Genomic DNA, 18,948 nt, shown 5'->3' on the forward strand with positions numbered 1-18,948 from the left:
GGGTTGTCAGTGTGGGGGGGGCTGTGAGCTCAGCCCGGGCCAGGGCTTCCCGCTCCTCCTCAGGGGGGGACGGACGGGAGGGGACGGGGACGGGGGGGGGAGGGGGGGACGGGGGGAGGGGGAGGAGGGGTCGGGGGAGAGGGGACGGGGGGAGGGGGGGACGGACGGGGACGGGGGATGGGGAGGAGGGGACGGGGGGGGGCGACGGGGGACGGACGGGGACTTCCGGGGACGGGGGGATGGGGAGGAGAGGATGGGGGGACGGGGGGGGGACGGGGACTCCCGGGGACGGGGGATGGGGAGGAGAGGATGGGGGGACGGGGGGGGGGGACGGGGACTCCCGGGGACGGGGCCGCCCGCGCCCACGGCGGACCCCGAGACCGCGCGGAGCGTGACTGGACGTGCCGGCCGAGCCGGGCCGAGCGGGGCCCGGGGGCGGCTCCCGGGACGCCGGAGCGGGGCGGGGGGCGGAGGGCGCCCCCGGGCGGCGCCTCGGACCGGCCGGAACCTCCGCGGCGAGGCCCCGCGCCCTCCGCTTCCGGCGGGGCGGGACGACGGGGGCGACTTCCGGAACGGGCGGCACGGACGCCGGGCGCGCAGGCGCGGGGGGGGGCGGGACCTCCGCCGCTCGGGTTCCGGTTCCGGCCTCGGAGCGCGCGTCGGCTCTCGAGCCGCCCGCGTCCGCCGGATTCTCGAGCTCCTCGCGCGCCTCGGCCCCGGGCGGCTGCGGGGCGGCCGAGGCGCCGATGGCCCGGCCCGGCGGGGCGGCAGGACGGGGCCGGTGCCGCGGGGCCCGCGCGGCCTGGGCCCAGCGGCCGCTCGGCTGACCGGGCCCCCGCCGCCGGGGCCGCAGCCATGGAGAAGATGTCCCGGGTGAGCACAGCCCTCGGCGGCAGCGCCCTGACCGGCCGCACCATGCACTGCCACCTCGACGCGCCGGCCAATGCCATCAGCGTGTGCCGGGACGCCGCCCAGGTGGTTGTGGCCGGCCGCAGCATCTTCAAGATCTACGCCATCGAAGAGGAGCAGTTTGTGGAGAAGCTGAACCTGCGCGTGGGCCGAAAGCCCTCGCTGAACCTGAGCTGCGCCGATGTGGTCTGGCACCAGATGGATGAGAACTTGCTGGCCACGGCCGCCACCAACGGGGTGGTGGTCACCTGGAACCTGGGCCGGCCCTCCCGGAACAAGCAGGACCAGCTGTTCACGGAGCACAAGCGGACTGTGAACAAAGTCTGCTTCCACCCCACCGAGGCCCACGTACTGCTCAGTGGTTCCCAGGACGGCTTTATGAAGTGCTTTGACCTCCGCAGAAAGGATTCTGTCAGCACTTTCTCTGGTGAGGCCCACAGCGGCGGCTCTGGCCCTCTGGAGTCTCTGTGGGTGCCCCGACCTTGCCCATTGTCCAGGCAGGCCAAATACCACCTCATGTGTCACAGGTTCTCAGACACACTCCCAGAGAGTGCCAGCACTGAAAGAGTGGGCGGGGGCCTTCACCCAAAGGAGAGGTGGGAGAGGCAGAGGTGAAGACCGGACGTGGCCTGAGGGCAGAAGAGCGTCAAAGTCTCAGCCCAGCTAAGTGGCTGAACAGACTTCTTGAGCGGTGCACCTCCCCGGTTCTCAGTGCAGGGACGCTGGAGGGGGCAGGGTATACAGTCTAGAACCCCCAGGGCTCCTTTTCCTAGAAGGTCTAGCTTCTGATAGACAGCCCTGAACCACCTTTGTGAGACCAAGTGAAACAAAGCAGAGTCCTGGAGCCTTGGGGTGTTTCTGGACTTGAGATAGATCTGCCAGTGCCAGGGAAAGCCTGGACACTGCTTTGTAGCTGTGGCCTCTAAGGTGGCCCTGGTCTTGGAGCTCTGCAGTCTTTTTTTTTTTTTTTTTTGCCCCAGTCCTGGGACTTGAACTCAGGACCTGGGTGCTGTCCCTGAGCTTCTTTGGCTCAAGGCTAGCATTCTACCACTTGAGCCACAGCTCCACTTCTAGCTTTTTCTGTGTATGTAGTATTGAGGGATTGAACCCAGGGCTCCGTGCATGGTAGGCAGCCACTCTACCACTAGGCCACGCTCCTGGCCCCAACCCTTACAGTCTTCAGGAGTTGACCAGGCAGCTCTGGCCCAGAGCTGGGCTGGGCATGTGAAGAGGCTTGTATGTCCTCCTGACTTACCTTTAGGTCTCCGGCAAGCCTAAGCTGCCAGAGGAGCATGAGCAAGACAGCCAAGTGCACTATTCCTACAGTAAGAAGAGAATTGAGAGAAATTTGAGAACTGGAAGTGTGTGGGAAAGCTACACACTTGACACCCAGGAGTCTTTCATCCTAGACAGATAGCATCCCCTTTACCCTCTGAACCTCCTGGCCTGACAACAGGCAGGGGTGTGGTATTGTCATCGCCCTAGGGGCTCTCCCCCAGCCCCAGTGGGTCAGCCCCTCACCTGTCTCCACTCACGTCCTGCTCACAGGCCAGTCTGAGAGCGTGCGGGATGTGCAGTTCAGTACCCGGGATTACTTCACCTTTGCCTCCACCTTTGAGAACGGCAACGTGCAGCTCTGGGACATCCGCCGGCCTGACCGATGTGAGAGGATGTTCACGGCCCACAACGGGCCTGTCTTCTGCTGTGACTGGCACCCTGAGGACAGGTGTGAGGGGGGAGAGGGAGAAGGGAAGGTCACCAAGGTAGGGCTGGGGTCTCTCCTCTCCCACAGAGGTCACTGAGATAATGCTGGGGGTCTTTCCCTCCCCAGGAGAGGTCACTGGGGTAGGGCTGGGTTGTCCCTCCCCCCCCCCACACACACACACCAGGAGAGGGGAGAGGTCACCGAGGGCTGGACGGGGCTCTTCCACAGAGGCTGGCTGGCCACCGGGGGGCGTGACAAGATGGTAAAGGTCTGGGATGTGACCGCCCACCGTACCAAGGAGATGCACTGTGTGCAGACCATTGCCTCGGTGGCCCGCGTCAAGTGGCGGCCGGAGTGCCGGCACCACCTGGCCACGTGCTCCATGATGGTGGACCACAACGTCTACGTGTGGGACGTGCGCCGGCCCTTTGTGCCAGCCGCCATGTTTGAGGAGCACCGAGACGTCACCACAGGCATTGTCTGGCGGCACCCGCACGACCCTTTCTTCCTGCTCTCCGGCTCCAAGGACAGCACCCTGTGCCAGCACCTGTTCCGTGACGCCAGCCAGCCCGTGGAGCGTGCTAACCCAGAGGGCCTCTGCTATGGCCTCTTTGGGGACCTGGCCTTTGCTGCCAAGGAGAGCCTGGTGGCTGCTGAACCAGGGCGCAAGCCCTACGCTGGTGACCGGCGCCATCCCATCTTCTTCAAGCGCAAGCTGGACCCTGCGGAGCCCTTCTCGGGCCTCGCCTCCAGTGCCCTCAGTGTCTTTGAGATGGAGCCTGGTGGTGGCAGCATGAGCTGGTTTGTGGACACTGCTGAGCGCTATGCCCTGGCTGGCCGTCCACTGGCTGAGCTGTGTGACCACAATGCGAAGGTAGCCCGGGAGCTTGGCCGCAACCAGGTACGAGGGGCAGGCCTGGGGGAAGGGGGCAAGGCCCGGGAGCCAGCCATCCACCCTCCACCCTGATGCTGGTCAGCTAGACCACCAGCTTTTGCCCTAGTAACAAGGTGTGAACATCATGCAGGGCAAGAGAGGGCCACGCCCCAGGGCTGTCCTCAGAGGAGGGGGTTGGGAGTCAGCCATCTCTCTGTGTCCCCTCGGTCTGTTCATCTGCATCCGCTGCTTCTGTTTGTTTCCCCTGTACTATGCTGGATGAAAGCTGGAGTTTTGGTCTCTCCCATAGGCTGCAGTTTACCCGGTGGGGTTAGGATAGGGCACCGGCTCCCCAGGGCTACTGAAAGTTGCTGTGATTCTGATGTGACAGAGGGGACCTGACTGGGGTGACTGACCCTAGGTGGCGCAGACATGGACCATGCTGAGGGTCATCTACTGTAGTCCAGGTCCAGTGCCCTCTGCCAACCTCAACCACAGCATGGGCAAGGGCAGTTCCTGCGGCCTGCCACTCATGAACAGGTGGGTGCCTGGGGTTGGCTCTCCCCAGAGAGAGATGGCTGGAGGCCAGCCACCCATGAGCCTTTCCTGCCCTCAGTTTCAGCCTGAAGGATATGGCCTCCGGGCTGGGCAGTGAGACGCGGCTGGACCGAAGCAAAGGGGACACTCGGAGTGACACGGTTCTGCTCGACTCCTCGGCCACCCTCCTCACCAATGAAGGTAGGGTATCGGGTGGAGGTGAGACACAGGTGGGAGCACGGCTGGTGTCAGCCACCTTGAGTGCCCTCCCTCCCCACTGGACAGACAACGAGGAAACTGAGGGGAGTGATGTGCCTGCCGACTACCTGCTGGGCGACGTGGAGGGGGAGGAGGAGGAGTTGTATCCCCTGGACCCAGAGCACGTGCACCGTAAGTGGGAACTGGAGTGACCCGAAGGCTGAGGCAGAGGATCAGAGCCCTTGGTGTGTAGGGGAGCCGGGGTGGTGAGTGCTATGTGCTCAGGCCCCCTCTTCTGGCCTGACCCCTCAGCCGAAGAGCCGGAGTATGTGCTGCCACAGGAGGCCTTCCCACTGCGACACGAGATTGTGGACACGCCGTCGGGACCCGAGCACCTCCAGGAAAAGGCCGACTCACCACATGTGAGCGGCAGCGAGGCGGACGCAGCTTCCCTGGCCCCCGTGGACTCCTCCTTCTCCCTCCTCTCCATCTCCCATGGGCTCTCTGACAGCCGTCTGCCGGCTGACTTCTTCAGCGTGCTGGTGTGCGACATGCTGCGCTTCTATGCGGAGCAGGGAGACGTGCAGATGGCTGTGTCTGTGCTCATCGTGCTGGGTGAGAGGGTGCGGAAGGACATCGACGAGCAGACGCAGGTGTGTGAGGGACGGCCCGCTGGCCCGCCGGCCCGCCCTGTGCGAGGCAGCCCTAACCTCTGGGCCCTTCCTCCCAGGAGCACTGGTACACGTCCTACATCGACCTGCTGCAGCGCTTCTGCCTCTGGAACGTGTCCAACCAGGTGGTGAAGCTCAGCACCAGCCGGGCCGTCAGCTGCCTCAACCAGGCCTCCACCACCCTGCACGTCAACTGCAGCCACTGCAAGCGGCCCATGAGCAGCCGCGGCTGGGTCTGCGACAGGTGGGGCAGCAGGGGTGGGAAAGCCGGGCGGGGCGGGGCGGCGCTGCGACCCTGGCTGAGCCGCCCTCCTGCCCCCAGGTGCCACCGCTCTGCCAGCATGTGTGCTGTCTGCCACCACGTGGTGAAGGGTCTGTTCGTGTGGTGCCAGGGCTGCAGCCATGGAGGACACCTACAGCACGTCATGAAGTGGCTGGAGGGCAGCTCGCACTGCCCGGCGGGCTGCGGCCACCTCTGCGAGTACTCCTGACCGCCCCGGCCCCTCCTGTCCCCACAGCCCCAATAAAGCCAGCCTGTCACCACGCCTGGCCTGCCTGCCTCGGGCGCCGGGGGCGGGGCCGGGCGGGGCGGGGCGTAGCCATGGTCACGGCGTGGCTGCAGGCCGGGGGCGGTCTCACCTCGGCCTTCCGGAAGTGCTCCCTTGGAGGGCGGGACGAGAGCGCCGCTTCCGGCCCGCGCGGACGCGCAGCAGTTGCCGCGACGACGGAGCGGCCGGCCAATCGCGCGGGCGCGGGGGCTCCCGGCGTGCCTCGCGGCGGCGGGGCGGGGCGCGGCGGGCTCATGGCGTACGGAGCGCTGCGCGGGCTGCTCGGGCTGCTCCTGCTGGGGACGCTGGCGGCGCGGGCTCGGCCGGGGGCCGCGGAGGCGGGCGACGGGGGCTGGTGAGCGGCGGCGGCGGCGGCGGCGGCGGCCCGGGGCGGGGCGGGGCGGCCGGGAGCCGCGGCGCTGACCTGCCGTGCCCGCAGGCGCTGGGACGGGGCGGCGGCGGCGGGCGCGGAGGAGGATCCGCGCTGTACGGTGGAGCGGCGGGCCGACCTCACCTACGCCGAGTTCGTGCAGCGGTAGGCGCCTTTCCGTCCCGCCCTCCCCGGCCCCTCCCCGTCCCCCTCCCCGCCCCGGCGCAACTCCGCCCCTTCCCCCGCAGCTACGCCTTCCTCAGGCCGGTGATCCTGCGGGGGCTCACGGACAACTCGGTGAGTGCTGCTCCCCGCGGCGGGCCCGCCGCGCCGCCCGCCCGCTGAGCCCCCCTGGCCTCCGCAGAGGTTCCGGGCCCTGTGTTCCCGACCAAGACTGCTGGCTTCCTTCGGCGACAGCGTGGTTCGGCTGAGCACCGCCAACACCTACTCCTACCAGAAAGGTGAGCTGCCGGCCTCCCTGCCTCCCTGCCTGCTGCCTCCCTGCCTGCTGCCTCCTGCCTGCCTGCCTGCCCTCCTTCCTCCCTGCCCACCTGCGGCGTCCCGCTACCGGCGGGACCAGCCTTTCCTGACCGGCCTCTTCCCACAGTGGACCTGCCCTTCCAGGAGCTCGTGGAGCAGCTGCTGCGCCCTCAGGACCCCGCCTCCCTGGGCAATGGTAAGCCACACCTGAGAGCCGGGACTCGGAGCGGGGAGCCCGCTGGGCTGGGACCCCTGCCTGTGTTCTCTGCCGGCAGACACCCTGTACTTCTTCGGGGATAACAACTTCACCGAGTGGGAACCGCTGTTCCGGCACTACACCCCACCCCCGTTTCGTCTGCTGGGAACCAGTCCTGCTTACAGCTTTGGAATTGCAGGTGGGTGCTCCTGAGCAGGTGTTTGGCGAGGCCAGCACAGGGTTAAGTTTGGATACCAGGTGCCCACCATCACCCCGCAGGAGCTGGTTCTGGGGTACCTTTCCACTGGCACGGGCCTGGGTTCTCAGAGGTGATCTACGGCCGAAAGGTCAGTGCACGGGGGGAATGGAGGGCTTACCAACCACACCACACAAGAGTAACCTTACACTTCTGTTCCCAGCGCTGGTTTCTCTACCCTCCCGAGAAAACACCCGAGTTCCATCCCAACAAGACCACGCTGTCCTGGCTCCAGGACATATACCCAGCCCTGACACCGTCTGCACGGCCCCTGGAGTGCACAGTCCATGCTGGCGAGGTGAGTGGGTGGCAAGTGGAGGGGTGAGCCACACCCAAAGGCCCTCAGCTAACCTGCCTTGTCCCTCCCACCAGGTGCTGTATTTCCCTGACCACTGGTGGCATGCCACGCTCAACCTGGACACCAGTGTCTTCATCTCCACTTTCCTCGGCTAGCCAGAGCAGACAGCTGGCCAGCCCACTACATCAGCACATGCCCACATAGTGCTTACAGATTTTATTACAGGACAGTGGCAGCAGCAGTAGCCTTAGCCCAACCCCACCCTCACCAGCTTTTCCAGCCCAGAAGGGGGACGGGAGGCTCAAGCCCAGCAAGGGTATACTGAGGGGGGAGCAGTCCAGAGCCCATCAGCAGAGCTGACTGGGGCAGACCCAGGGACACAAACTGTACAGGGACTGGGGCTTCTGTCCCAGAACTCTCCTGGGTAAGGGTGCCAGGCACAGCAGGGCGGGGGGGTCTCAATAGTCCTCCACCCAGCCGTTCTCAGAGATGAACGCGTCGATGACCTCCTTCATGGCCAGGTTGGGAATGAGCTGTTCCTGGGTCAGAGGGCTCCGGGTCACAGGGTCAAAGTGGCCCACACGCTGCAGTGACGACAGGGCCAGAGTGCTCAACGGCTACGCCTCCTGTGGGATCTTTTTCCTTTTTTTTTCTTTTGGTTGTAGGGTTTGACCTGGGGGCCTGAACGATGTCCCTAAGCTCTTTTGCCCAAGGTTAGCACTCTATACTTGAAGCCACAGCTAGCTCCGCTTCCAGTTTTTGAGTGGTTAACTGGAAATAAGAGTCTCATGGTGACCTTCCTGCCAGGGTTGGCTTTGAACCATGAGCCTCCCAAGGAGCTGGGATGGCAAGTGAGAGCCTGCGGTGGGATCTTACCTGCAGATGCTCTTCGATGTCTTTGCGGTCGTAGGTGATGCCACTTGGCGTGATGCAGGGCTCTCGCATCAGCTCAAAGCTGATCTTACCACACAGGTAATCTGGGATATCTCGCTTCTGAAGCACATGGGGACAGTGTCAGAGACCGGGCGGGGACCCTGCTCGAGGACCTGCTGCGGAAAGGCTTCAGGGCACAGGGGCTTACCTTCCTTTTCTCATCCACCTGAGAGAAGAGCTCATCCATGTCTGCCATGAATTTGTCCTACAAAGAGTTGAGCACCACATGTGGGCCACTTAAGTCTACTCTGCACAGACACACCCACACACGATGTGAGCTGGGACACCCCTGTGTCACACACGGGCCCACAGATCCACCATGGGCTGTGACACCTTCACGCCATACATGCATGCACACGCAGACCCACAGGCCGGGGGCACCCTCACGTGCTTGGCCTCGATGCAGGCCTGCTGGGCCCGGACACGACTGTCATCCTCCTCGCCCTCGTGGTTCCGCTGACACTCCTCCAGCTCCCTGGGAGGGGTGACCAGGAGCCAGTCAGAAGATACCAAGAGCCCACCCTCCCTTGGGCCTCTTCCTCCTCAACATCCTAGGTGCCAGTGTTGGCCTTAAATAAACTCCTGTGCTGGTGACTCAGCGTCAGCCTGATCAGAGACTGGCCTGGCAGTTGGGAAGGGGCCCACCTTTCGCGCTCCGCTGCGATGAGTCTCGTGAGGTAAGAGTGCAGTTCGCTCTCCTGGTGGATGCGCCGCTCCTCGATGCTGTTCCAGCGCTTCTTCTTAGCGATGCGCAAGGCGCTGGGGATGTCGTCCCCGAAGTTGAGCCTCTGCTCCTTGGCCAGGCTGTAGGCTGGAGAAGCGGGTACTCGGGTCACACCGGCCAGTGCCTTCTCCCGGCCCCAGGAGACCCACGGCCAGGCGGCGCTCTGGCCCACCTCGCTGCAGGTTGGCGATGGCCTCGTCGTAGCTCTCCATCTCCAGCTGGCATTGCCCCAGGAAGAAGTGCGCCTTCACGGACTGCCCGTCCAGCTCCAGGGCCCGCCGGCAGTCAGCTAGCGCCTGCTCGGGCTGCTGCATCTTCAGGTAGCACAGCGCCCGGTTGGTGTAGTACACAGCCACCAGGGGGTTCCTGGTCTGGGGACCAAGGCCAGGCAGCGTGAGGAGGCGGCCGGGCCGCCCGCCGGACTGTCACCCCCAGGCGTCCCCGGCGGGGCCCGCGGCCGCGCGGCCCCGTTGTCAGGGCCCCGGGCTCTGGCGGGGCCCTCCCGGGTCCGCGGCGCCCGGCCGGCCGGCCTCAGCATATCCCCCTCGCCACTCCCCGGGCCCGAGGGCCGGCCGGGGACGCCGGGGACGCGAGGCCGGGCCCCGCCCCGCGCACTCACGATGGCGCGGCCGTAGCAGGCCGCCGCCTCCGGGTACTTGCGGCCCACGAAGAGCCGGTTGCCCTGCTCCTTGAGCTCCTGCGCGCTCGGGCTCTTCTCGGGGCTGCCGCCGCCGCCGCCGCCGCCGCCCAGCCGCGTGCCGCCCTCCTTCTCCTCCTTGCCCTTCATGGCGCCGCGCGGCCCGGCTCGGGATCCGCCCGGGCTCCCCGCCTGGCCGCTCTGCTTCCGCAGCCCGCGCCGTGATCGGCTCGGCCCGGCCCCGCGATCCGCCACCGGAACTTCCGGCGTGGGGCGGGAAGACGCGGGAACGCGGGCGGGACGCGGGGGCGGAACGGGGCGGAACGCGTGACGCGCGGCGCGGTCGGCTCTCCGCGGGCCGGCCCCGCCCACCGCGGGCTCGACCACGCCCCCGCCGGCCCCGCCCACCGCGCGCTCGACCACGCCCTCGCTGGACGTGCGTGCCTCGGCCCCGCCCCCTGTGGAAAGCGGGGCGCCCCGCCGACCCGCGGGGACCCTGCGCCAGGCAGCCGGCTGTGGCGGGGCGGCCCCCACCCCCGCCACCCCGTTCTGCCCAACACAGGGCATCCCGCAGTGGCCGCCCAAGCCTCTGTCGGGCGAGTGCGCCTCTTAGGAGCTTCACAAGTTGGTCCCAGAGCTGCTCCTAGAGCTGCTCCTGCCCGGGCTGCGGGAGCGCAGAGCGGGCAGCCTTCCAGTCCAGCCAGGCGGCGGGCAGGGGCCTGCTGGACACCTGGGCTCTGGTACCTGGGCCAGGTGCAAAGCCTAGAGCCGTGAGATGTCAGACCACGGGGCCGGCTACACAGAAGGAGCGCCAGGAAACCCACAGTCCCTCCGCACAGGAGCCCCTGGCCTGGCCAGTGCAGATGTGCCCCAGGGCAAGAAGCTCTGTCCCGTGGGGGCTCTCGTGGGTGGGCAGGGCAGGTGAGCAGCCTCCGAGCCCCAGGACAGCCAGTGTCATGTAAAATATTTATTCATTCTCCAAAAAGGCTCAGACTGCAAGTCCTGGGGATGAAGGTTTCCTGCGGGGGGCCCCTTTCAGGGATGTCCACTCCGCGGTGGTCCCCCCCGACCTGGGAGGGGGCAGCCAGGGCTGCAGCAGAGCCTGGCTTCACCCAGAAAGACCATAGGGCCCACCTGTCCCCTGCTGGGAGAAGCCGCCCTGAGGTGTGCGCTCGCGGAGGGCGGACGTGCAGGCCAGCAGGCTGCATGCCGGGCCTCAGCCCGTGCGGCGTGGGGTCGGGTCAGGGGGGTGGGGGAACGTGGGCCCCCAGCAGGTCATAGGCAAAGACGTTCCAGAAGACGGCGAAGAGCAGGAAGGTGCCGTAGGCCAGCAGCACCACCCACCAGCCGCACTGGTCCTGCAGGCGCTCCTCGTAGCTGCGCAGGATGGTGAGGCCCATGCTCACGCCCACCACAGCCCCGGCCAGATGGGCCATGAAGCTGGGCTGGGGGCCCGAGGCCGGCAGCGGCGGGGAGAAGCGCAGCCACACAGCCCGGCCTACCTCGGAGCTCACTGTGGAGGGAGCGACAGGTGGGAGGTGCCCTGTCCAAGGGCGGGGTCCCCCCCCCTCCGGCCCCCTACTCACTGCACACCAGGGCCAGCACCATCCTCAGCAGCTTGTAGGGACACCTCATCCCCGCCCAGTTCTGACGGGGTGCAGACAGAGAGGCCGTGAGGCAGGACAGGCCAGCCCTCCCCCCACACCCCGCACGGGCAGCCCCATTACCATGACAACGTTGGCCAAGTGCGCAGAGCACAGGGCGTAGACCCCGCCAGATCCCCCTACCACGGGGGCCCGCATGTCAGTGATGGAGACGGTCAGGGAGCCTGCGTGGGCAAAGGGAGGGTGAGGATGCCGCTGGCCAGGGTGGAGGGCAGGGGTGCCTCCCCATCTCACCTGCCAGCACGCCCGCCAGGTACAGCAGGCTGATTCGGAGTAGACCGTGCACCATCTCCAAGGGCACGCCAATCATCAGCTGGAGGAGGGCGTTGAACCCCAGCTGCTCCAGCCTGATCACAAAGGGGCCGACCGGCATGAGGGGTGGGACGGGCTGTGGGGCCCCCCCCCGGCCCCAGGCCCTCACCTCAGCCTCTGCAGCCGCTCACGGGCCCGCACCCCACTCACCCGACGTGCATGAACATGTAGGTGAGGAAGCGCCAGGCGCGAGCGCGGTGCCCGGGGTGGTACACCAGGGGACTCTTCATGTACTCGGGGTGGTAGGTCTGTAGCACCCACTTGTTGAAGCGTGCTCCGTAGCACAAGAACACGATGATCTGGGGACAGGAGCGTTAGGGCCGGGGAAGGCCAGGGAGGGGGAGCCCCCGGGGCGGTGGGCGGGCAGGCCCACCTGGGCAAGGGTGACCGAGGCCATGAACACGGGGGGCGGGCAGCTGCGGTGCCGGTAGAAGTACCAGCGGCGGTCCAGCTCGCAGGGCAGGATCTCATAGGCCACGTAGCGCACGAACCGCTTGTAGACGCCCAGGCCTGGCTCGTCCAGCAGCCCGTCCTGCGGCAGGGCTCGCTGTCCGTTGGCGATGGCCCTCTTGAAGCTGCTGGAGCGCTTACTGCTGACCTGGGAGGGGGCCGAGGCTGTGGGGGGGCCGCGGCTCCCTCCGGGGCGCCCGCCCGCCCCGCGGTGCCCGCCCTCCGCCCCCCCCCCCGGGACGCCGCGGCCCTCACCAGCTCCACCAGCTCCTGGTAGCAGACCTGGCCGCGGTCGTTGCTCTGAGCCAGGGCCACCAGCATGTCCAGCTTGGACGGGTCCAGGGGCAGCTCATGGCTGTGCACCAGCCCGGCGAAGGAGTGGGCCTCGATGAAGCCCGTCTTCTCGGGGTCCAGCTGCTGGAGTGGGGGGCCGCGGGCCAGGCTGAGGGGGGCCGGCCGGGCCCCACCCACCGTGCCCGGGGAGGGAGGGCGCACGTGTGAGGACGCGGCCCGCCCGCCCGCCGCCCCCTCCCCGGCTCCCCGGCTCCCCGGCTCCCCGGCGGCGCGGGAGCCCCCTCGAGGGGCCAAGGTCGTGCGCGGAGGGGAGCGCGGAGGGGGCGCTGCGGGGGCCGCCCCCGCCCGGGTCCCCACACACCTGCTCCTGGATGAGCTGCAGCAGGGAGCTCCTGTCCATAGAGCCGGGCCGGGGGCCGGGGGCCGGGGCCGGCCGGGCCGAGGGCTGCGGGCCGGGGCGGCGCCGGGGTCGGCCGAGGCCGGGAGGGGCTGCTCTGCGGACCTCCGCTCCGCCCCGGCCGGCCCGCTGCGCTCCGCCCGCCCGCCCGGCGCGCGCCCGCCCGGCTCCTCCGCGTCACGGAGACGCCGCCAGCCTGCTCCGCCCGCCCGGCGCATGCGCGGCCCCGCCCGCTCAGGCCTCCCCCACGCGCATGCGCGGCCCGGGCCCCGCCCCGCCAGCCCAGGCCCCGCCCCCGCCGAGCAGACACACAGCAGGGTCCCGCGGCCACACGGGCACCCCAGCACCCGGGCTGCCCCGAGACCACTCATGACCGCGGCACCCGCCCAGGGCCTCCCAAAACCACCGGCGCCGCCATCAGCTCCGCCCAGGGACCCCGCTGGCAGCAGCACCCGGGTCTGGGAGGCTCGCGGGGGGTGGCCGGGGAGGGGGGGAGACCAAGCAATGGGCTCAGCTCCCAGCCCTGGAAGCCCCCGCCCTGCGTGCCAGGGCCCCAGCCGCCTGCTGCTCAGGGAGGCCGCGCTAGAGAAGCCCAGGTCCTCGGTATATAGAGCCAAGCGGGAGTGATGGTGCTGGGACCCAGTCCTGAAGGCATCAGGAGGGCCAAGAGCGGGGAGGGCTGCCCCTGCCCTCCCAGAGAATGGACGGCCACTTCCTGTAAGACCCAGGGAGGGAGGGAGGGAGGGCAGTGTGAGCGCTGGGGTTGTTTCCAGCCCCACACCAAGACCAAGAGCATTTTAGATTCAAGAAAAGGGTCCTCAGAAGCCAAGGGCTGGTAGATGGAAGGCAAGTGAAGTTTAATTGGGAAACCCACTCCTGAGTGCTGTGCAATGGGTGAAGCACAGACAAGGTTCCGAGGTGGACACGCAGGACGGGCTGCAGAGCCACGCCCTCTAACACTCAGCCTGTGGCCCTGGTCCCTGCATGCCCACCGGCCATGTGGGAGCAGGAGGCGGAGCCCTGAGAATGACAGGTCTGGGGTCACAGTCTTGCTCACCTATGACCCCCAGCCCTCAACACACAATAGCCCAAAGGTGCGGCCATGCCAGCAGCCACAGCTACCACACGGGACGTGGAAAAACAGCTCTGTGCCTCGGGGCAGCTGTTCTCTGGAAGTATAAGTCGGACACAAAAAGAGGTCCCCTGCACAGGCACCCCATAAGTGCCTGGAATGGTCCACGGTCACACTGCAAAGAGGAATGCCCCCAACCCACTGCCTTGCCAGGCCCACTGCCCGTCCAGGGAGGTCAGCTGCTCTTCACCAGGATCCGGTACAGGGAGATGCTGAGGACGGCGGCCACAGCAGCCCCCGCGGCCAGCAGCGCCCCCTTGAGCCACGAGGGGGCGGGCTGCAGCTCTGTGAGGACCAGGGGCCTGTGGACAGACAGGGCGCTTCAGGCTGTCTCTGGCGGATGCAAGCTGGGCAGGAGGGCGGCACCAGCGTTCCAGGATCCCTCCCCCCCCAGCCCCTCTGGTCAGCAGACACTAGCACCCATGGGCGGCCAGGTCACCCCTTGCCCACGGCTGTGGTGGTTGGTACCCACGGGAAGGTGGCCATGGTGGCGAGCTTGGTGAAGACATCAGCGCTGGGCTGGGCTGGGCCGGCACAGGAGAATGGGACAGGAGGAGGCAGCCGGTGCCTGCGGCAGAACTCAGCTGGTGACAGGCCTGGCGGGCCAACCCCTTCGGGCAAGTCAGCCTTGGAGGACACGAAGAGGCAGGGCGTCTGGCCATCCATGTAATGGTGCTGCCGGGACAGGGGGCGTGAGGACTGCGTCCTCAGACCGACTAGAGCTGGGCTCCCCTGTTGAACCCCACAGCTGGGCTCCAGGCCCCGCCTTGCCTTGTAGACACTGGCACAATGTGCGAAGGACCTGGGGTCACTGCCGTCAAACATCAAGCAGGCGACATCACAGGTGGGGTCCAGCGAGTCGGTCAGCAAGCTGTCTGCACTCACTTCACACAGCTGTGACACATGCTGGCTTCAGGGGCATGCCCAGGGGTAGAGGCCCCCAGGGGCCACCCTGTTGGGGCAGGAAAACATGGGATACCCCAAGTCTGCCCTGTGGGACAGGGGTGTGGCCCGCCAGCACTCACAATGAGGTACTTCTCCTGCCCGTTGACCTGCACTGTGTCAATGACATGCACTGGAAGGTCCGCAGGGAACTCGCTGGCTTCCTGACACCGAGGGGAGGGGGAGAGTTCCGCGGTGTGCCAGCTGCCCAGAGCACCCCCCGCCCGCTGTCTTCATGTCCCCCGGTGCCACAGAGACTGTGTTCCCTCCTCACGTCCTCCCCGTGTGCAGAGCCCCCGGCCATGCTCACCGTCAGGCTGCGGCCCAGAAAGGCTTGCAAGAAGGCAGACTTGCCCACACCTTGGGCACCCACCACCTTGCACATGAGGACGCTGCGCTGCGTCTGTCCCTTCTCCTGGTCCAGCTTCTTCCTCCGGGTGACTGCAAGAGCAAACTGTGGCTGGGGCTGTGGCCGAGTGGCACAGTGCTCACCCAGCATGCACCAAGCCCTGGGTGTGGTTCCTGGGAACCACATACTCAGAAAAAGTGGTGCTGTCCAAGAACAGCGAGCACTCAGGCCCTGAGTTCAAGCCTCAGGACTGGAAAAAAAAAAAAAAGAACTGAGAGGAGGCATCTTCAAGAAGAGGCCGTGAGGGCGAGGGCCCACCAGCGACGGCCCGGGCCCCGGCAGGGCGAGACCCACCTGTGATGGCCTGGGTCTGAGAGTTCTGCTCACACAGGGTGGGGTAGCCCAGGTAGCCAAGGTGTGCCAGACAGCTCCGGACGTCCAGGTAGGTCACCAGGCTGGAGGGCAGAGGGGACACACAGTGTGGAAGGCAGGTGAGGACGGCGGGCATGGGAGGGCGGTACGGGCTGTGCTTACGTCCACTGGCAGAGGTACCCGTGCAGGGGCAGCCTGCCAGCCTCCGTGCGGACGGAGCGTGGGAGCTCAGGGACCCAGGGCGCCATGGGAAACACACTGTAGAGGCTCTGCAGCTCCCCAGGCGAGAGGGCGCCGTCCTGGTCCTGCAGGCAGAAAGTGACGGCGGGTGGCAGGGAGGCCGTGGGGGTGGCGGGCGAGGTATGGGCAGTGCACCACTCACTTGGTCGTGTTTCTCAAATACCCGCTGCACAAACTGATAGCCAGAGTGGTTGAGTTCAGTGCTGCAGCCAGGGGGTACATGGAGCCTGCGGGGATGCAGAGCCACCTGACACGCTTCCTGCGGTCACTCCGCTGGCCCTGTGTGTCAAAGCCCTCCCATCCCAGAACTGGGTCCAGGCAGAGACGGCCACTGGCTCTGGGCAGACCCAGGCTGGGAGGCCCCGTGGCAGGGCCCAGTCTCAGAGAAGCCTGCTGAGCAGGAGGGGAGCCCCGGGACCGTGCGCCCCTGGCTGTGTGCCACTCACGGCGGGAAGAGGTAATCGGCTGTCAGCTCCAGCGTGTCGCTGTAACCGAAGCGCCGCAGGACGGTCCACGTGGTCTCGTGCCGGCCACGCTGGATGAACAGCATGTTCAGGAGGAGGAAGCCTGTGGCAGGCGGAGGGGAGCTGGCACCGGCACGAGCAGCCCGTGCCCCACAGAGGGAAGCCTGGCCGGAGGTCGAGCCTCACCCTCCAGGGTCAGCCGGTCGTCACGCACACCGCCTTCCACGTTCTTACACACCACCCTCTTCACGTCCTCCAGGGCCTGGGGGGCCAGAGGGTGGCCGAAGCAAGACTTCTGCCTCCGAGAGGAAGGGGCCTCTGATCAGCCAGCTGCCCCACACTGCCAGTCTCACCACCGAGGGTGACCCGCGCCTGGGGTGGGCACCTTGGGGGCAGGCACACCTGGAAGGCGTTGAGCTCCTCGTCGCTGAGTGCGTGGTCCAGGTCCTGATCCGAGAGCCTGAAGATGCGCGTGAGCGCCTGGACGCAGGCGGGCCGCAGCTGCGGAGTCGGCAGCTCAGCGCCTGGCAGCCCCTCCGCCCCCGAGGGCATCACGAGGGGAAGCCTGCGTGCACAGGCCTGGCCCGCTGCTCACCTGCTTGGCTTCTGGGTCATAGAGAGGGGCTGTGGGGTGCAGCACCGCCTTCTGGGCGTAGTAGAACAGCTCTGAGATGTTCCTCAGTTGCTTGGCTGAACACTGAGAGGACAGGTGACACGCAGAACACACAGGCATGGCGTGCTTGCCCCCCAGGGAGCCTCGGCCTGCGCCCGCCCTGCCTGCCAGCTCACCTCCACACACGTCTCTATCTCGGGAAACTGGTTCATGATGGGCAGCGCAGCCTCCATGGAGCTCCCTGGCCGCAGGTCTGACTTGTTGCCCACCAGAATAATAGGCAACCTTAGAGAGAGGTCTCCGGTCAGACAGGAGGCGCGGCCGGTGGGCCCGGCCTCCACCATGCCCACGAAGCCCCTGCTCCTCCTCACCGGTGCCCCTTCTCAGTCCCTCCATTCACCAGTGGGATCCACTTGGTTCGGATCTGCAATGCAGAGTCGGGCTATGATAAAGAGGCCGCCTACCCGGACACAGCCCGAGCCCGCACCAGGTAGGGGAGGAAAGGCAACCCTGGCCTCTGGGGATGGAGCCGGAAGGAGAACACAGAGAGACCTTGTTTGGTCACTGCCCCCAGCTGGAAGGCTGGTCATGGGTGGGCGAGGGTCCACGGGCACAGGGGACCAGTCTGCCCTGGAGACGGGCAGGCCCCAGGACTGAGGGAGAGCGCGCTAGCTGCTTACCTTCTCAATGGTGGCCTCCTGGGACACGTCATACACCATGCACACCACATTTGCCTGCAGGAAGAGCAGCCAGGCACAGGGTGAGCAGAGGCCAGGCAGTCACTGTGTACTGCCCTGGGCTCACAAGCCAGGCAGGGTGAGCAGCTGCTCTTCCTGCTCTCCCCTGCCTGTTCCCAGGGCAGGGACACCACCTGTCAATACTGTGGCTCCGGTCAGTGGGGTCCCAGGACCTGAGTGGTCAGGGAAAACATAATCACACCAAGGGACAGACAGCAAGCTGGACTAAGGACCCGTCTCAGCACCAGTCCCTTCTCCCTTCACCTCACTGCAAGCACCCAGAGTGGTGAGCCAGGGCACCATGGCAACGGTAGAGAACGGCCTTGGTCAAGACAGGACCCCCTGGGCCTGGGGGCCTGGAGAGTAGACTGGACCACAGGGCAAAGGGGAGGACCCAGGGTGGTCAAGGAAGGCTGTGGTGGCACGGCCCCGAGAGGGGCTCGGGAGGTGTCCTGGGCGCCGGAGGGTCAAGGCGGGATTAGCAGGCCAAGGCCGGTCGACCGGGCGGATTAGGCCCCGCACCTTGTGGATCTCCTCGTGCAGCTCCTCCTCTGTCTGCTCGGCCTCTAGGGGAGAGCGCGGGTCGTCGGAGCGGTGGGCGGGCGGCTGGCCGGCCGGGGGCCGCGGCCCTCCCCGTCCCCCCGCCCTCCCCGCCCCCCCTCCCCCCCTCCCCGTCCCCCCGCCCTCCCCGTCCCCCGCCCTCCCCGCCCGGCGTACCTGAGTAGTCCACGATGTGCGTGGGCACCTTCTCCGGGGTGACGTCGGCGGGGATGGTGATCTCCTCGGCGCGGGCGGGGACCTGCGGGGCGCCGGCAGGGCCTGACCGGGCTCGGCGGGCCGGGCCCACCTCTCCCCCGCCGCCCGCGGCTCCGTCCTCCCCTCCGCCCCCCCCGCCCTGCTCCCCCCCCCGCCCTCCCGCGGCTCCGTCCTCCCCTCCGCCCGGCTCCCCCCCCCTCTCCGTCCTCCCCCCCCCCCGCCCTCCCGCGGCTCCGCCGCCCCCGCCCGCGGCTCCGTCCTCCCCTCCGCCCGGCTCCCCCCCCCCCCGCGGCTCCGTCCTCCCCTCCGTCCTCCCCCCCCCGCCCGCGGCTCCCCCCCCCCGCGGCTCCGTCCTCCCCTCCGCCCGGCTCCCCCCCGCCCGGCTCCCCCCCCCGCGGCTCCGCCCCCCTGCCCGCCCGCGGCTCCGCCCCCCCCCCGCCTGGCCCGGCTCCCCGCCCCCTCCCCCCCCGCCCGCGGCTCCCTCCCCGCGGCCCCCCGCACCTCTTCCGGGAACTCCTCGCCCACCAGCGACAGGATCAGCGACGTCTTCCCGACCTGGGCTGAGCGGGCGGGACGGGGGTCAGGCGGCCGCCGAGGTCACGGCCCCCGCGCCCGCCGCCGCCCCGCCGCCGCCCCGCCGCCTACCCTCGCCCAGCAGCAGGATGCGCACGTCCCGCCTCATGGCCGCAGCCGCAGCGCCGCGGCGCCCCTCCGGCCCCGAGCCCGGACGGCGACCCCGACCCCGAGCCCGCCCGCACCCGGTGCCCGCACTTCCGGCCCGCGGCCGAGCGCCCGCCCGCACTTCCGGCCCCGCCCCGGGCCGCCCCGGCGAGCCGGGCCAGAGCGGCCGGGCTGCGCGGCGGCGCCACCGCGCGGGCGCCCGCGGAAGT

General features: G+C 67.9%; 5 protein-coding genes across 9 annotated transcripts; 2 read left to right on the forward strand and 3 right to left on the reverse strand.

The window, feature by feature from the left end:
• The first annotated feature begins 674 nt into the window (after positions 1-674).
• Positions 675-5,392, forward strand: Wdr24 (WD repeat domain 24). 2 transcript variants are annotated; one of them, XM_090324675.1, is made up of 9 exons: positions 676-1,336; positions 2,458-2,635; positions 2,843-3,515; positions 3,910-4,028; positions 4,105-4,226; positions 4,311-4,415; positions 4,536-4,876; positions 4,954-5,138; positions 5,217-5,392. In XM_090324675.1, the coding sequence occupies exons 1-9, from the start codon at positions 856-858 to the stop codon at positions 5,383-5,385; spliced, it is 2,373 nt and encodes a 790-aa protein (XP_090180801.1). In that variant the 5' UTR covers positions 676-855; the 3' UTR covers positions 5,386-5,392. The 2 variants fall into 2 exon arrangements, with proteins under 2 accessions (XP_090180800.1, XP_090180801.1); XM_090324674.1 differs by having other exon boundaries at positions 675-1,336; positions 4,954-5,392.
• A 103-nt stretch (positions 5,393-5,495) lies between these two features.
• On the forward strand, positions 5,496-8,569 carry Jmjd8 (jumonji domain containing 8). Its single transcript, XM_090324703.1, has 9 exons — positions 5,496-5,797; positions 5,882-5,977; positions 6,061-6,109; positions 6,177-6,273; positions 6,420-6,488; positions 6,568-6,687; positions 6,768-6,835; positions 6,908-7,042; positions 7,117-8,569. Exons 1-9 carry the CDS (start codon positions 5,496-5,498, stop codon positions 7,195-7,197), a joined length of 1,017 nt encoding a protein of 338 aa, XP_090180829.1. The 3' UTR covers positions 7,198-8,569.
• Positions 7,244-9,612, reverse strand: Stub1 (STIP1 homology and U-box containing protein 1). Its single transcript, XM_090324578.1, has 7 exons — positions 9,319-9,612; positions 8,872-9,070; positions 8,621-8,786; positions 8,363-8,450; positions 8,124-8,180; positions 7,919-8,035; positions 7,244-7,626 (listed from the first exon to the last, which is right to left on the reverse strand). Exons 1-7 carry the CDS (start codon positions 9,484-9,486, stop codon positions 7,501-7,503), a joined length of 921 nt encoding a protein of 306 aa, XP_090180704.1. The 5' UTR covers positions 9,487-9,612; the 3' UTR covers positions 7,244-7,500.
• A 676-nt stretch (positions 9,613-10,288) lies between these two features.
• On the reverse strand, positions 10,289-12,541 carry Rhbdl1 (rhomboid like 1). Of its 3 annotated transcripts, none has more exons than XM_090324983.1 (8): positions 12,418-12,541; positions 12,018-12,176; positions 11,686-11,910; positions 11,463-11,611; positions 11,235-11,347; positions 11,064-11,164; positions 10,923-10,983; positions 10,289-10,849 (listed from the first exon to the last, which is right to left on the reverse strand). In XM_090324983.1, exons 1-8 carry the CDS (start codon positions 12,454-12,456, stop codon positions 10,578-10,580), a joined length of 1,119 nt encoding a protein of 372 aa, XP_090181109.1. In that variant the 5' UTR covers positions 12,457-12,541; the 3' UTR covers positions 10,289-10,577. The 3 variants fall into 3 exon arrangements, with proteins under 3 accessions (XP_090181109.1, XP_090181110.1, XP_090181108.1); XM_090324984.1 differs by having other exon boundaries at positions 10,289-10,713; positions 12,018-12,179; XM_090324982.1 differs by having other exon boundaries at positions 12,018-12,179.
• Positions 12,542-13,286: 745 nt separating this feature from the next.
• Rhot2 (ras homolog family member T2) lies at positions 13,287-18,819 on the reverse strand. Of its 2 annotated transcripts, XM_090324962.1 has the most exons (19): positions 18,704-18,819; positions 18,560-18,618; positions 18,020-18,101; positions 17,825-17,868; positions 17,246-17,299; positions 16,937-16,989; positions 16,742-16,850; positions 16,548-16,649; positions 16,355-16,453; positions 16,139-16,247; positions 15,935-16,055; positions 15,631-15,715; positions 15,411-15,553; positions 15,231-15,331; positions 14,838-14,968; positions 14,611-14,691; positions 14,357-14,479; positions 14,058-14,260; positions 13,287-13,887 (listed from the first exon to the last, which is right to left on the reverse strand). In XM_090324962.1, exons 1-19 carry the CDS (start codon positions 18,738-18,740, stop codon positions 13,761-13,763), a joined length of 1,863 nt encoding a protein of 620 aa, XP_090181088.1. In that variant the 5' UTR covers positions 18,741-18,819; the 3' UTR covers positions 13,287-13,760. The 2 variants fall into 2 exon arrangements, with proteins under 2 accessions (XP_090181088.1, XP_090181090.1); XM_090324964.1 differs by lacking the exons at positions 13,287-13,887; positions 14,058-14,260 and having other exon boundaries at positions 14,389-14,537.
• Positions 18,820-18,948: the final 129 nt, after the last annotated feature.

This window comes from Megascapheus bottae, chromosome 36 (assembly GCF_031878675.1).
Source record: "Megascapheus bottae isolate mThoBot1 chromosome 36, mThoBot2.hap1, whole genome shotgun sequence".
Taxonomy (NCBI): Eukaryota; Metazoa; Chordata; class Mammalia; order Rodentia; family Geomyidae; genus Megascapheus; species Megascapheus bottae.

Excerpts from the sequence above, each read along its gene's own strand:
- Wdr24 (XM_090324674.1), top strand. The coding sequence starts at position 856 with ATGGAGAAGATGTCCCGGGTGAGCACAGCCCTCGGCGGCAGCGCCCTG. Across the intron at positions 1,337-2,457 it reads TTCTGTCAGCACTTTCTCTG|GCCAGTCTGAGAGCGTGCGG; the intron begins GTGAGGCCCACA and ends TCCTGCTCACAG. Across the intron at positions 4,227-4,310 it reads CACCCTCCTCACCAATGAAG|ACAACGAGGAAACTGAGGGG; the intron begins GTAGGGTATCGG and ends CCCACTGGACAG.
- Jmjd8 (XM_090324703.1), top strand. The coding sequence starts at position 5,496 with ATGGTCACGGCGTGGCTGCAGGCCGGGGGCGGTCTCACCTCGGCCTTC. Across the intron at positions 6,836-6,907 it reads AGGTGATCTACGGCCGAAAG|CGCTGGTTTCTCTACCCTCC; the intron begins GTCAGTGCACGG and ends TTCTGTTCCCAG. Across the intron at positions 7,043-7,116 it reads GCACAGTCCATGCTGGCGAG|GTGCTGTATTTCCCTGACCA; the intron begins GTGAGTGGGTGG and ends CCCTCCCACCAG.
- Stub1 (XM_090324578.1), bottom strand. The coding sequence starts at position 9,486 with ATGAAGGGCAAGGAGGAGAAGGAGGGCGGCACGCGGCTGGGCGGCGGC. Across the intron at positions 9,071-9,318 it reads CCTGCTACGGCCGCGCCATC|ACCAGGAACCCCCTGGTGGC; the intron begins GTGAGTGCGCGG and ends CTTGGTCCCCAG. Across the intron at positions 8,787-8,871 it reads CATCGCCAACCTGCAGCGAG|CCTACAGCCTGGCCAAGGAG; the intron begins GTGGGCCAGAGC and ends CCGCTTCTCCAG.
- Rhbdl1 (XM_090324982.1), bottom strand. The coding sequence starts at position 12,456 with ATGGACAGGAGCTCCCTGCTGCAGCTCATCCAGGAGCAG. Across the intron at positions 11,165-11,234 it reads CCTGGCGGGCGTGCTGGCAG|GCTCCCTGACCGTCTCCATC; the intron begins GTGAGATGGGGA and ends TTGCCCACGCAG. Across the intron at positions 10,850-10,922 it reads GGTGCTGGCCCTGGTGTGCA|TGAGCTCCGAGGTAGGCCGG; the intron begins GTGAGTAGGGGG and ends CTCCCTCCACAG.
- Rhot2 (XM_090324962.1), bottom strand. The coding sequence starts at position 18,740 with ATGAGGCGGGACGTGCGCATCCTGCTGCTGGGCGAGG. Across the intron at positions 16,454-16,547 it reads ATGACCCAGAAGCCAAGCAG|CTGCGGCCCGCCTGCGTCCA; the intron begins GTGAGCAGCGGG and ends CCGACTCCGCAG. Across the intron at positions 14,480-14,610 it reads GGCAGGAGAAGTACCTCATT|CTGTGTGAAGTGAGTGCAGA; the intron begins GTGAGTGCTGGC and ends CATGTGTCACAG.